Raw genomic sequence first — 14,844 nt, 5'->3', positions numbered from 1 at the left:
GAGTCTTAAGAAGGGCCAGACTACCTCATTTGGGGCCCCCCCAAAATGTAAATTTTTAAAATAAATTTCTTTAGAAAAAATGTGCAGTTTTAGAATGCTTTTCTACACATTTTGTCATGAGGCTATGAGGAAAATGTTGCAGTTTTAAAGCTAATTTCATGCTATTCTACACTTTTTGCCATGGGTCCGAGAGAAAAATGTGCTGTTTTCTAGATATTGTTCACATTTTGCCATGGGTCAGAGAGAAAAATGTGCTGTTTTATAGCTATTGTTCACATTTTGCCATGAGACTGAGAGAAAGTTGTGCAGTTATAAAGCTAATTTCCTACAATTCTACACATTTTGCTATCATATGGGGGTCCACAACTCCCTGACCACCATGGGGCCCACAACTCTTCCTCGAAAAATTGGTTGGGGGCCCCCTAGAGGTCGGCGGCCTCGTGCACGTGCCCTTCGTGCCAGTTCGGTAAAATGGCCGTGGTCTTAAGATCAAGGGCCACCTTTAGACTGAGCCATTCAAACAAGCAGTTAGTCAAATTGGCCTATTAGGTCATTAGTGTCTCAGCTCCAATGCAAACCAGACCATTCTATTCCTGTAGAACCATACATAATTTAACACCTGCATGACATCTCCTTGTTTCTGTCCATAAGTCTGCGAGTTGCGACCTCCATGTAATGGCAAAAAATCATTACGATATAACAACGTTCCTTGTGGTTGTGGAACATATTGACATGAGCTTATATGTGTTGGCAGCATCATTTGTTGAAACTGGAGTTTTAAGCTTTCCGACCCAAGTAGCCTGCCACCATGACATTTGTATTCCAGATGTTCTCAGTCTAATAGACTAGTACCATCAACACATTCTATCCACTCCTCATAGAAGTCTGTTGTAATGGGAAACCCAGATGAGGGGGACATTTTATAGCGTAACAAACCAAATGCTGATGTGTTTACAGACAGCAGTGGTTCCCGGAGCAGCATTAGGGGTAGTTAGGTGTCCTTTCTTCTTAATGGCAGGACAGGAGGAGGGGGGGTGGGTCATCATGCCCAGTTTGTGGGGTAATCAGATGGGGGGGGGGGGGGTCAAACCCCCAGAGCCTCTACTGAGCTCTACAGCAGCTGGTCTCATCTCATCTCCAGGCCCACCGGCCACTTTGATGTCTGACGGTCGGTCTCTCTGAAAGCGATACTAGCTCTCTCTGCCATTTGAAGTGAACCTCTTAAACCTCCTCTCTAGATTAAATCCTAATCTCACAAACAATGACACTGTTATAACACATTCACCCTCTGTGAAGGAGAGAGAGAACGGGGGATTGAGAGAAGAGAGGGGAAATGAGAGCGAGAGCGAGAGATAAGTGTGATGAGATGTGATTATGTCGCTCCAATTAGACATGTGGCTCGTTCTGTAGTTAGAGACGCCCTTCTGAATGAGAGGGTGGAGGCCATTCTGTCACCATGTCACCCTCACATAGAGGTGCTCTGGTATGGTCATATCACCAGAAATTTGTGAATGAAGGCGCTAACATGGCAAACTTGGCCAAGCTCTAAATGGCTCTGGCTTTGACTGTGAGTCTGATCCTGCCCTGCCTGGTCTCTCTTTGTCAATGAGAGGGTGGAGAGGCCATTCTGTCACCTTGAAGGTGACTGTAACCTTATGTACTGTGGTGTAACCCTGGGTGTCTGTCCTGTCTGTTTCTCCCCAGATCCAGCAGTGGGAGCAGAACCTGGAGAAGTTCCACATGGATCTGTTCCGGATGCGCTGCTACCTGGCCAGCCTGCAGGGCAGTGAGCTCCCCAACCCCAAGAGTCTCCTGGCCGTGGCAGGACGCCCCTCTAAGACCGCTCTGGGACGCCTGGGGATCTTCTCTGTCTCCTCCTTTCATGCCCTGGTGAGGCCTGATCTACCTACAGCTTTACATCCATATCCACCCTCAGCTTGGGACATTGGATTTCACACATTCTCTGGAACAGTCCCATTGATAACACCTTTATTTATCCCTTTAGGTGCAATTAAGCAATGTTATTGAATGCCATCTATGTTTACTATGATCAGAAAACATCAGCGTGCTCTCTGGTCAGATTTGTAATACAGAGTCTTGGGCTCTTTAAAGTCTCTAACCACAGAAGTGATGTCTTCAATGTCTGTTCTCAGATCTGCACCCGTGACGAGGCGACCCTGCGGAGACGTTGCCGATCTTTTTCCAGAGGGGCTCGGAGTAAGAGGGGGCTCTTCTCCTCCCTCAAGGGTCTGGACAGCTTGACCAAACGCAGCAAGGAGAAGAGGGAGTCTGTGTCCCAGGTACTGTTTAACCTCCCTAGAACCTCCTTACAACCTTCCTACAACCTCCCTACAGCCTCCAAGCTTCCTACAACCTTCCCACAACCGCCCTACAACCTTCCTACAACTGCCCTACAAACTCCCTATAACAACGTCCATACAACCGCCCTACAACCTCCATACAACCACCCTACAACCTCCCTACAACCTCGGCTATACTGCCACACCACGTGAATGGGAAAAGTACATAGGTAAAGAATATCTCATTGAGGAGGTAATGAAGTTCTGTGGTGCTCTTGGACGAACCTCCCAAAAGCCTTTATTAGGTGAACTGAACCATCAACTGGGGAAAGACCTGTGCGGGTTACCCCATGACTGTGGTGCCCCCGTTTGCCTTTTGCCTGTTCTCCTTGTAAACAATTCTTTACAAGGGACCCCTTGGCTCCCAACCCAATGGCACGTTTCTGGAGCCCTTCTGTTTTAAACAGAGAACATGTTTGATAAATCCATCAGAGAAAAAGAATCGGGTTGGTTCCTGGAATGCGTTTTACGCACTGTCTGACTCCTCACGAGCCGTGACCCATAAATTAGCCAGACGGAGGGAGTTGAACTTACTAAATTTTCCAGCGGGAGGTAGACAGGGGGTTGCTTGTCGTAAAACTATCTTTCCTGTACGTTGTTTGGGAACATTCCAAATAGAGGTGATGAGTGAGGCAGATGTTTTGTTTCCCCCGGTCAGGGGCAGAGCTAGCAACCTGCAGAAATTCTCATCAGTTACTGAAGTCAAGTCAGTCCCTCTAACAGTCCCAGTTCTGTCCCATCCACTGGCCCTGTCCCTGTCCCAGCCCCCCCCCCCCTCTCTGGTTGATAAACAGCACTCAGAGAGCAGTCTATTTTGGGATGTTGATAGAATCTTTTATCCCTAGGACTTCAGTGAAGGACAAACCACACTGGGCCCCTCTGCTCTCCCATCATTGTTTAGTTCTGTCCAGTGTGACATTACGTTAGACAGACTGGCTGTATTGTATAATGGGATGGATAATAAGATAGACATGGTAAGCCCACTTCACCCCCCCCCCCCGACACATGCTCTGTGTTGACATTCTGAAAGATACATCGTAGTCACAGGCATGCCTGGCGTCTGTGTACTCACATGGCATATCCATATGCTTACCAGCATACGTTGGTAATGCCCAGGGGTGTCTGGGTCATAATCGGAACCACCGCTGTAATACCACACATATACCATGGTTATACATGTTACTATCTCATATAATACACACATATACCATGGTTATACATATTACTATCTAATATAATACACACATATACCATGGTTATACATATTACTATCTAATATAATACACACATATAACATGACGGTCCATAGATCTCTGTACACAGGTCAAATGTGGTGCCCAAATACGTACATGATTCCCTCCTTACCCACGGGGCAGATAGGGAGAGATTTCCGAGCAGTGAAGTTCTTTGTTATGAGCCTGAGTCAGAGAAAGTCTAATCTCCCTATAAGAGAGGCCAACTAGACCACTCAATGGAAACAGAGATGGAACGGACATTACTGGAAGCCACATGTGGTTAATTGTTGCAAGCTGCAGCATGCCAGCAGCGACAAACAGATGGTCTGTGTAAACCGCCGCGCCGTCCACTAAACGTCCTACAGCACCACATTTACCGAAGGGACTCTACTCTACCCCCTTTCTCCGCCAGCCCAGAAATGTATTTTTATTGTAGGGTGATTGGGGGGTTTGTCACTTTAAGGGCCCTGTTACTGCTTCCAGAGAGCTGTGATGTCAAGGTGAGGAGTCAGTCAGTCAGTCAGTGTCACTCAACCACCTCTTCTGGAGACAGAATAGGTAAAGATGAAAAATGACTAAAATCATACAACTATCCAGCACTCAAGCATTTTGTGTGCATTTTGAGTTTGTTGTTGTTAAATTCCAGTAAGCTGTTGGCATTTGTTGACATAGGCATGACCCCTTGTCTCTGTGGTGGTCCTGCCTGCCACTGGCGGTGGGCTGAGGGCGGTGGTATTGGTATCTCTGCTGAGGGCAGACTGGTATCTGGGTGGAGAGGAGACAGTCTCCATCCCCGCCAGCCTGATGAGAGCCGTTCCATCTGCCTCACTGCCAGACCTGTAATTTCAGCATCACCAAACCCCTTATTTCTTCCCATGGATCCTCCAAGTCTTATTTCGGCCTCAATCTGGATCAGAATAGTATCAAAGCCTTTGGTTTTAGATAGATCGTTTTTAATTAAATGTATTATGTTGTAAATATAGACTGAGTTAGTTCTTTTTAGTGTGCATTTTTCTCCTGAGTCACTGAGTAGGCTTAATGTGCATGTGCTTTTTTTCCATGTTGCAGGTTTTTGAAGGACAAAGTATTGGAGTGCCTGCTGGCCATATCCCCAACCACTGCAGCTCAGAGGTACAGTAAGCACTTTGTCCGGATTTTTTTTCTCCAACATGTTACCTCATAATTTCCTGCAACCAGTGGAAATATGTCTAATTTATCATATTTCACCAGCTAACCGCATTAAAATATTCTATTCAATAACTTTAGGTTGTCATGGACACATTTATCAGCAGGGTTGGGTAGTAACCGATTACATGTAATCTGATTACAAACAAAAGACCTTTAATCAGTTGTTACCAGTTACCATATTGTAATCAGATTACAGATACTTTTGAAAAACTAGATGATTACTTCTTGGATTACTTTTAGATTCAGAAAGGATGATTGCGAGAGACAAAAATACATTGACACCTTTCTGTTTTCTCAATGACGTTCAACTCCGCATTGAAAAAAGGCTCAAGTTTCAGTGTGTTCAACCTGAGCGAGTCTGACCACAAGTCAGAGACCAGTATGACACACCAAATGCGTTTGATGGATCCTTTCTGTCCTCTTCTAATGCCTCTTACGGGGAAAGTAATCCAAAATGAACTGAAAGTAATTAGATTATGTTACTGAGTTTGGGTAATCCAAAAAATTACGTTACTGATTACAATTTGACAGGTAACTAGTAACTGTAACAGATTACATTTAGAAAGTAACCTACCCAACCCTGTTTGTCAGGCCTCGTCAAACTTTTCCTCTTTGTTGATGAAAGTCTCCTAAAACTGCCCCTAAATTTGCACTAGAACCAGGTGCTAGGGCGGGATGCGTCCAAAAAGCCACCCTATTCCCTATAGCGTGCACTACTTTTAAGGGCCCATAGTGACCAGAGCACTATATAGGGAATATATAGGGAATAGGGTGCCATTCGAGACGTACTCGAGGAGTATTGTAGTCGATCAATCTCAGCCTCAGACTAATCCTTTCCTAGGGGAGAATAAGGGTGGGGGGGGATAGAGGTGGGGCCATTTCTATTCACACAGGGTCGGGGCTAGCACAGCTGTCTCAACAGCATGCTGATCTGTTGACACTGCTCCACGCAAACAGGCAGGCGTAAGGCGGCCGAGTTCCAGGGTCCGGGGGGCTGGGGAGGGTCTTTATTCTCCCAGAATTCTATTGTTCAACCGGTGTTAATCCCTCTGTACGGCCAGTGAATGGGGATACCTATCAGTGAATGGGGAGACACCTCCCCTTTCACAGACCTGTTGCTATGTACTTTCACTGTCTTTTGACTTTAGTTCAATAGACCCGTACGTCAGCTGAGATTGGGGGTTTTGTGGTGTTTTAAATGAAACATCTTTGACTGATAGATTTTTAACAGATGTAATGAAAGTTGTCGTTTTTTTGTCATAGTGGATAAATATTTGCATCATGGGGCAGACGTCCCAGAATACACAACTTTTCACAAACATTGCCAAGAGGGATGTTAAATTCCTGACATAATTATTTAGTAACCTGTTTAATATAAGAACGTATTATCAGTTAAGAAACCCGAAATAAACATAATTATTCTCCATCTTTGTCTGACAGAGATTGGACGCTCTTGCCAAAATGCAGTTGATAGCACCACCTGAAGGCAACCCTTGGTACAGCAGTTTGGAAACTCCCGTCTGTGTGAATATGCCTGACAGCCAAAGCGTTACTCTGCACATCAAACCCGATTTCCTCGTATCGGACATGCTATCTTTGGCCTGTAAGGTAAGCATACTGCATCTATCGGCCTAATTATTAATACATTTCAACGCTCTCCTAACTCATTACTCCCATGTCAGCATTTTGCCGTGAATTCTCCAGTGACTGATATGGTTGTTAAAGTTAAAGAGGAAATGATAGGAGAGGATTGCTGTAGGGGTGGTACGAAACAGATACTAGTTTAATTGCTCTTGATATCTCAATAATTCATGCTTTCCCTCCGTAGAAAGTTCTCTCACGACATCCTTTTTAGCTGATAGGGAACAGGTTCAGTCGTGGTATAGCTAGCTACCGTAGCTGAAGGCACTGAAGATATCTGTCACACTGAGGCTAAATGGCACCGTATTCCCTATATAGCGCACTACTTTTGACCAGAGGCCCAAGGGCCCTAGTCAGGCTTTGGTCAAAAGTAGTGCACTAAGTAGGGAATAAGGTGGCATTTGGGATGTAACCTCAGTGTGTCCTGGTCAAATGTAGTGCACTACATAGGGGATAGGGAGCCATTTGGGACGCACCCCGTCCGGACTCATCCTCTTGGATCTTGTTCTAGGAGAGGCACCTGGACCCGAGCCAGCACTGCCTGCGTGTGAGGAGGCTGGTGGGTCAGGACACAGAGACCTTCTCCCCAGCGCCCACAGACCCACTACGAGACCTGGTGAGGCCCCGGCCGTATATAGTACCTATGGGAAAACGAAGGATCCAATCACTGATACAAGCATTCATTCATTGATTTAGTCACTCGTTGTATTATCTCTGAGTCAATACTGAGGCAACTTGCTACATTTAAAGATTCAACCATAATCCACCCATTATTAGAATATAGTTTCAGTGATATCTGCCGTCTTTAGTAAGTACATTGAGGTATGCGATGAGTACTTTTTCACTCTTCTATGTGCTTTTTCTGAATAGGTGTATGAAGAGCTTGAGGTCTTCCCACTCAATGTTTTCACCATACAACTGTCCCGCCCTGACACAGCAGTAGACTTTGGTGAGTAGGGATCATGTGGAATGGGGATCGTGTGTGTGTGTGTGTGTGTGTGTGTGTGTGTGTGTGTGTGTGTGTGTGTGTGTGTGTGTGTGTGTGTGTTTGCAGGGAAGAGCACATTTGCTCTTGGGTTGTGTTATTACAGTATAATATCATGTATTACTCTGTTTTAACCTCTGATCTCTATCGCCTGTAGGCTTTGCTGTGACAGGCCATGTAGACGGAGCCAGGAAGAGCCATGTCTACGTGAGTGAGGTCAACCCAGGGGGACTGGCTTTCACTGAAGGTATCTCAATTCATCTTTCGAATACATTTGACATATCTACTTTGTATCAGAGACAGAAAAATACAGTATTGATGCATTTTACTTAAGAGTAGATACAGTAGTGGTAGTGGACTAGTGGTAGTGCTGCCACACATTTCCCCCTGGAGGAAGCGGTTCGATCCCTTGTTCCGCCTCTCACTTTCTATGCTCTATCCATCCCATCTGTCTCCCCATCCCATACATTTCTATCTATAAAAACTTACAGAAGGACATGGATTCCCATTCTAATATAAAAAGAGGCCATAGTGGTCAACACTTTGAGGGGATAACTGTCAGATTGATTGATTGTCTCCTGTCCTTCCCTCAGGTCTGAGATCGGGGGATGAGATCCTGGTTCTGAATGGGACCAGTGTGTCCAATCTGGACCTGGGGCTGATACACCTGATGTTCAACCACCAGGTCCTCCACCTACTGCTCAGACGAGAGGAGCAAGTCCCTGGCGACCACACCTCTGTCTGGCCAGACTGTGACCCCTGGCAGCCAGCACCACCGCCACCCAGCCACTGTGTCTGGCCTATAGGTAGAGACTACAACTTTTGTATTTTCAACCTCGTCTTGATACAGGTTACTTCCCAAAGGGCACACTCTTCCCTTTATAGTGCACTACTTTTGACTAGGGCCCATAGACCTCAATTATAGTGCACTATATAGAGAATGGGATGCCATTTGAAATGCATCCCTTCCCACAGATACAATTCTTTAGACAAAAAAAAATAGGTTGTGTTTTGGAAATTGCCGGTATTATTGAGTTTATTGAGTTACTAGATGTTTTTTTTTAACCTGTTCCTAACTTCGCATTACATTTGGTTTACTGTCTGAAGAGCATTGTGTTCTCTCAACGGGTAACAGTTGTATTCTTCCCCACTAGAGGGCCTCAGGCCAAAGGGTTCTCCAGCCTTTGTATCTTGTAGCACAGAGCCAGTGTGTCTGCCACATCATGTTGAGGGGAATGCCATCCTGCCCAGCCAATGCTGCAGGGTGTTTAGGCCTGGATGGAGACATTTAAAATGCCTCACGTTGATTCAATTAAGAAAATGTGAAGAGAGCTAGCATATTTCACTGGGCAGCACAGCACGGTTTCTTGTTGGAATGGCCGCATGCTATTTATAACACCATGGGAGGACAATCATCTTTGTCTTGATTACATTACGCAATATTGATTTAATGGTGTGTTTATGTGTGCAGTGTAAGGATGTGTGTGAGTGCATACGTGCGTGCGTGTTTTTACTTTAAAAAGCATGATACTGTTATTGCTGTTGGTGTGACGCCAAGTAAGCTGCGCAAGACCCCGGGGAGAGGAGGAGTGGTGCCAAATGAATTGCTCCTGCCTGCTAGGCTTGTATTGAAGCCAGATCAATGCTGGTTGACACCAGTCAGGTGGACTTAACCTGGTCTAAATCTGCCTCCAGTGGTCTAACCAGGAATTCTCTCTCAGCACCAGTAGATATGTGTGTGTGTGGGGGGGGGGTTACTGTGTATGTGCTTCCTTTGGTCCATCTATTTAATCATACTGGCCTGTCTGCTTCTCTCTCAGATATGCCATCGCCCCAGGAGCTTCCAGAGAGCTCCGTAGCGTCACCCTTTGGTGAGGTGTCACAACAACCACGACCTGCTGATGAGATGGAGCAGCTCGGCCAGGTGAGATGAGGGCTCTATTTTCGTCTGGCGTTAAGCCAGCGCAATTATTAAATGCTCGTTAGTAAATTCGACCGGCGCTCCGCCATTTTTAAACACGTCCTCCGGGATTGGTAATTTACCTGTCTTGTATGAACCCATTTGCGCTGAGGTGGAAGGGGTGGCAATATCTGAGGTGTGTCCTTAAAAACATGCTCCAAAAGTGCCAATTTCAGGCAGTAGCTGGTGGGTATATTTAAGACTAACCAAAAGCTGGTCTTAGCGATAACGTGGTTGGTTATGGCATGGATTTTGACAGCAGAAGCGCAGCCTATCCAGCCATGATATACAGTGCCTACAAATGTAGGATCTAAATTTGAGCCAGTTTGAGCCAGTTTGCTACTACAGAAAAATAACAGGAAATGTGAATTATTATGTGAATTATAATTAATGGACATTTTCTTGTAGGGGTTGATACATTTTTCGTTAGAGCAAATCAAGTCTGACATTTTAAAGTGGAAATTACAAACTTTAGAAGCCTTTTTAAACCTTAGACCACAAGTTATTATTTCCTGCTGTGCAGGAACATTTCCAACAACAAATGAGTGATCAAATTGAGATCCTACATCTGTATATGTGTATGGGACAAGAGAGATGTGCTTTTTGTATTGGTGTTTTTTCCCATTTCTTTTCATTTGATTAAAAACCAAGCGAAGCCTTCCCTCCTCTCAATGAAGGCTGTTTTGTTCCCCTACCCAAGTCGGCTAGTCAAGACTAGTATCGATAAAGGGTTTGGAGAGTACATCCCCTTTTGTTCTGTACATTATTTTAGCCAGCTCCTGTCATTATTTGGGATGTGCTTAAAACCCCTCATGTCCATATGCCAATCGTGGAAAGAGAGATGAGCTGATCCTGGTGACCCTATTTAGAAACATTTAAGTTATTTTCCTGTTTGTTTAGTTTGATTAAAAAACAAAACCTTAGTTGGCTACCCTTACCCTACTATAACGAAAGCTGGTTTCAACAGCAATGCGTCGGGTGAATTTCTTATCCTGGCCATGCATTAGCCAAGTAGCCTATCAATAAAAGGTTTCTTAATATTCTACTCGTGAGGCTTTTCCCATCATGCTTTTTGCGTGAACAATTCACATAGGCCTACCTGCAGTGAATACTCAATTCGGCTGGTATCCATCCCCATTTCCAAAGGGCGCCTCTTGTCTGGTTACCAAAAACTCACTCCACCAAACATATTCGAATTATTCAAACATATCAAAGGCAGGCCTAGGCTATATCTTGCTTATTGAGAACGTGCCTCACACATGCAATACAATTTATGGGAGCCTAGTATTTTTTATTTGAGGAGAAGTGCGATGTAGGCCTATACTTGTTAAAACCAATTTCAACACTCCAAACATATTGAGCAAACACTGATGTTTTTTTTTACTGCTATTAGGCTACTAGTTACTGCAGCCTCTGCTATTTAATAAACGGTTGTATCAATCCACAATGGACTATGATGAGAACAGTCTGTAACCGAATTGGAGCCGAATTGGAGTTGATGACAACGCAAAAGCCTGTCAATAACCGTTCAGAACTTGAGAAAAACGCATGCAGTATTAAGCCATTGAACGCGTTGATTGGCCAGTGAGTGGCCAAGCCCTCGTCACACCTCCAATGTATTTATTCATCTAAACCCAGCCCTTTCACACCACCACCGGCTACTGCACTCATAATTCCCGCTGTGAAAATAGCAAAAAAATATTTCTGACACATATTTCTGGTACCTATGGTGCTACCGCCAGAGATTTACCATTGCATTAGGTTTGTGAAAAAAGAGCCTGGAGTGTGTGTGCGGGTCGCGTACAGAGATTTGTAGATGTCAATCGCAGGGTGTAGCGAAATGCTTATGTTTCTAGCTCCAACAGTGCAGTAATATCTATCAATGTGTGTGTCAGTGGAGGTTTAAGAGCAGTGAGTGGTGTGTTTGATCACGTGCCATGTGTTGGTGAGCAGGACATCTGCTAAGATGAGGTGCCAGGAGAGTACTGTCTCAGGTTCAAGCCCAGGTCATACACACCTGCCCTGCCATGGCCTCACCAGGTGACACCAACACCATCGCACAATATCAACTGGTATCAACAACTATTGGAAGTATGAAGGGACTCTTCTGGTAGAACAATGGCCTGAGAGAAAAGAGTCCCTCACTTCAGGAATTCACTCACATCAAATGACACTGCCTTAGGGTGTCGATGAATGGTGGCGATTCAACATGTGGAATCAATGCGGGATGGACAGAAAATGGCGGCCGATGTTGTGTGGTCAGAGGCGATAGAATAGCCACCCGCTGCACATTACTGACATTTATATTGGTCTGTCATGTCCTTTTAGATTTGAAGGCAGTTGCTTCAAAGACAATATCCGCCATTACTCGAAGTCAATAAATCCCTTTCTCTGCTTTCACTTGAAATGCACTCGGCCAAATGTCTTTCCCAGCCAGCTAACGCCTCCCTCCCAGCCTCCTCCAAGGCTCCTAAAGCCCATAGACTCTCCAAGCCTTGTCAGCACACATGACCCTGAGTAGACTGCTAATCCAATCCAGGCTTACTGCCTAAGTGTGTGTGACACAGAGAGAGAGAGAGAGAGAGGTGTAGTACGACAAACTGCAGGCTTACTCCTTAAGTGTGTGTGACAGAGAGAGTGGCATAAATAAAGAGAGAGCGAGATAGAGAGAGAGAGAAGGTAAAGAGAGGGAGAGAGAAGGTAGAGAGAGAGCGAGAGTACCGGGAATCTCCAGGGATTAATGGCCACCAGCAGAGGTCAGAACGCCCAGCCTGGCATGTAGAATGTTGTTTCTATCCAGCTCCACCAACAACAGCCAGAGGTTCTCCCCGGGAAAGCAGCCCCGGGTGGCCCTGTCAACCAGGGCTATGTGCTGGGTGCTGCCCCAGGAGGATGAGGGTGAGGTGGAAGTGGGGGCGGGGGATTTCATCCCTGGGACTTTCACCCTGCCATCTCTCAGGCAGTCCCTGAAGGACAGGCTGGCCGGGCTGCTGGACGACGTGGCCTCCTGCGTAGCCTGCGAGCAGGCAGCCGACGGGATCACTCTCCTGGTAGTACTGTAGCTAGTGTACTGTGGTGTCTCTCTGTATCCTAGTTATTGTTGTACTGTACTCTCTCTGTGTTTGAGCTGCACTGCACTGATGATGCATGGGTGCTGTAACTAGTGTTGCGTTGTTTTTGCTTTGATGTTGTTGCCATAGAAACAAGAGCTTTTTTGAATGCACTGTTTTTACTGTTGAGGTTTTATTGTAGGTATAAGATACATAGGCTACACGCTCATGTAAAGACACACAAATGTTACGGGAGGTAATAAGCCCATCAATGTTAATGTTTAGAATCTTTTTCCCATTCTCTGTCCGACCTTGCTTCTAGTTCAGAGGGTATTTTAAAGCTGGATAGCAGCGCAGCGCAATAGTCCTAACCTAGGGGATTTATTCATTTGTCAGCACTTTATTATAGCCTGACAGGAGACGTTATGATGACAAATGAACAAAGCCGTGGCGGGGGTTCCTATCTGTTTAATCTGCTATTGAGGGTTGCCTCGGCCCGTGTGTGTGTTCACCGCTGATTATTCCAACTTTGAGAGCGTGAAAGTGTATGTGATGTGAAATGCTTGTTCATAAACTTGACACCCGATTATTCGTCTGATACCTCACTGTTAGACGCTCTCTCTCATGTCTTATGGGAAATTGTTGACAAAATAAGTATATTCTAATTTAATCTAATTGATTCATTTTGGCTGAATCATTATGGTAATAACACAAATATCTAAAACTCCTAGATGATGGGTGCATCCCAAATGACACCCTATTCCAAATAGAGTGCACAACGTTTGACCAGAGCCCTATGGCTTAAACCTGGGATGCATCTCAAATGGCACTCTATTCCATTTATAGTGTGCTGGTCAAAAGTAGTGCACTATATAGGGAAAAGGTGCCATTTGGGATGTAGACCCTGACCCTCTGCACTCTTTGCCTCTCCATAAATACAGAGGGAGTGGTTTGACAGCCTCTTATACTGCACAAGGGGTAGATGATTTAAACTGACTGATTATTAAAGGGGAATTTCATTCAAAAACTATATTTTGGTATTTCTTTCATTAGTCCACTGTTGATACAGTCCCAAAATGTTTTGCATGTCAGTAGTCAAGTTGTCAAGATATTGGACTTTTTAAGAAGAAAAGTGTCTCCATCCACATCATCATGATGATGATGCAACGTGTCATAGGATGCCAACAATATTGTGATATTCCCCTTTAAGATTAGGTGCTTGTTACGGTAGATTCCGAGCTGAATTGTAATCTTCACTCCGCTGAGTAAAGGGCAGTCATTTGATATTCAGAGCTGAAATGAGAATATCTCCTAAACTCGTCTCTCTTCTGTTTCCTTCAGAATGTGGAGACGGTGTGCTCGCTGTACCAGACCTTCCCAGAGGGCCGTGGGGCGGTGGTGGTAGAAGGCCAGAGAAACCCCTATTCCATGGAGCCCCTCGGGCCACAGGTCCAGAAGCCCCCCTGCCCCAGACACATGTCTATCTCTGAGAGGCTCTGTAAGGTCATACAGGAACTGGTAGACACAGAGAAGTCCTACGTCAAGGTACATACCTGGCCATACTTGTTTTTTTGTAATATTTCAAATTCTTCATATTTAATCATTTCATTGTAAATTGTACTTGTAATTCAGCGTGTTGCTGTCATTTGTACAATTATTTGTTAAATAATTTAAAATACATTATCCTCATCAAAGCGTCTCAGAGCAGGAGTGCTGATCTTGGATCAGTTTTGCATTTGAAATTGTAATGAATGGACAGAGGGGGATCTGATTTTATATCAGCAATCGTGCTCTGAGACGCTTTATGAATACGGGTCCTGATCACTCACATTCTGCTGCCTTGTCTAAGAGAGTGCTGGAACGTCCTCTCCGGGGATTTAAAATTGATGGTCTCTCTTTATTAATGGTAATGAATGGTCTCTAAGTGCCTGTTTATTAATGATCTCTCGTAGCATTTAGTGTAATGTATGTTTACCATCTGCTACTCTAACGCCCATGTGTCAGGCTGAGGAGAATGCTGATTTCTCTGGTAGTGATGGTGTAATAGTCTGATAGTGATGATGTCACAGTCTAATGAAGTTTTTCCCCTGTCTGCCCCTTAGGACCTGGGCTGTCTGTTTGACATTTACCTGACCCCTCTACAGAGTGAGACCTTCCTCAGCCACGACGAGGTAGAGCACGAAGGGGGCACTATGGAAAGACATACGTGTAAATGTCTAAATGTATTTTACATGTCTAAACATGTTAAATACAATAACATAGAATTATGGCTTGTTAGTAAGCTGTATGTTAGTGTGACTGACCAGGGTTTGAACCCGGGTCTCAGGGAATAAAAAGTTGGTCAGATCTCAGACAATGCTAACCATCACATGAGCGTGGTTCCCAACCACCTCCGCAACATTGGCTGTAAACCTCTTCCTGTCTT

General features: G+C 44.9%; 1 protein-coding gene across 3 annotated transcripts in view; it reads left to right on the top strand.

Annotated features, from left to right (window-relative positions):
- Positions 1-14,844, top strand: part of tiam2b (TIAM Rac1 associated GEF 2b) — a 57,048-nt gene that overhangs the window by 37,544 nt on the left and 4,660 nt on the right. For all 3 annotated transcript variants that reach the window (XM_014204871.2, XM_014204870.2, XM_014204869.2), the window contains exons 6-16: positions 1,705-1,890; positions 2,154-2,300; positions 4,664-4,726; positions 6,224-6,391; positions 6,936-7,040; positions 7,295-7,373; positions 7,567-7,656; positions 8,003-8,215; positions 9,230-9,333; positions 13,761-13,964; positions 14,522-14,590. In XM_014204871.2, the coding sequence (XP_014060346.2) occupies positions 1,705-1,890; positions 2,154-2,300; positions 4,664-4,726; positions 6,224-6,391; positions 6,936-7,040; positions 7,295-7,373; positions 7,567-7,656; positions 8,003-8,215; positions 9,230-9,333; positions 13,761-13,964; positions 14,522-14,590 (1,428 nt within the window). The remainder of the gene's footprint in view (positions 1-1,704; positions 1,891-2,153; positions 2,301-4,663; positions 4,727-6,223; positions 6,392-6,935; positions 7,041-7,294; positions 7,374-7,566; positions 7,657-8,002; positions 8,216-9,229; positions 9,334-13,760; positions 13,965-14,521; positions 14,591-14,844) is intronic.

The sequence above is a fragment of the Salmo salar genome, chromosome ssa06, assembly GCF_905237065.1.
Source record: "Salmo salar chromosome ssa06, Ssal_v3.1, whole genome shotgun sequence".
In the NCBI taxonomy this organism is placed as follows: domain Eukaryota; kingdom Metazoa; phylum Chordata; class Actinopteri; order Salmoniformes; family Salmonidae; genus Salmo; species Salmo salar.
This window is presented reverse-complemented; position numbering and strand designations above follow the sequence as displayed.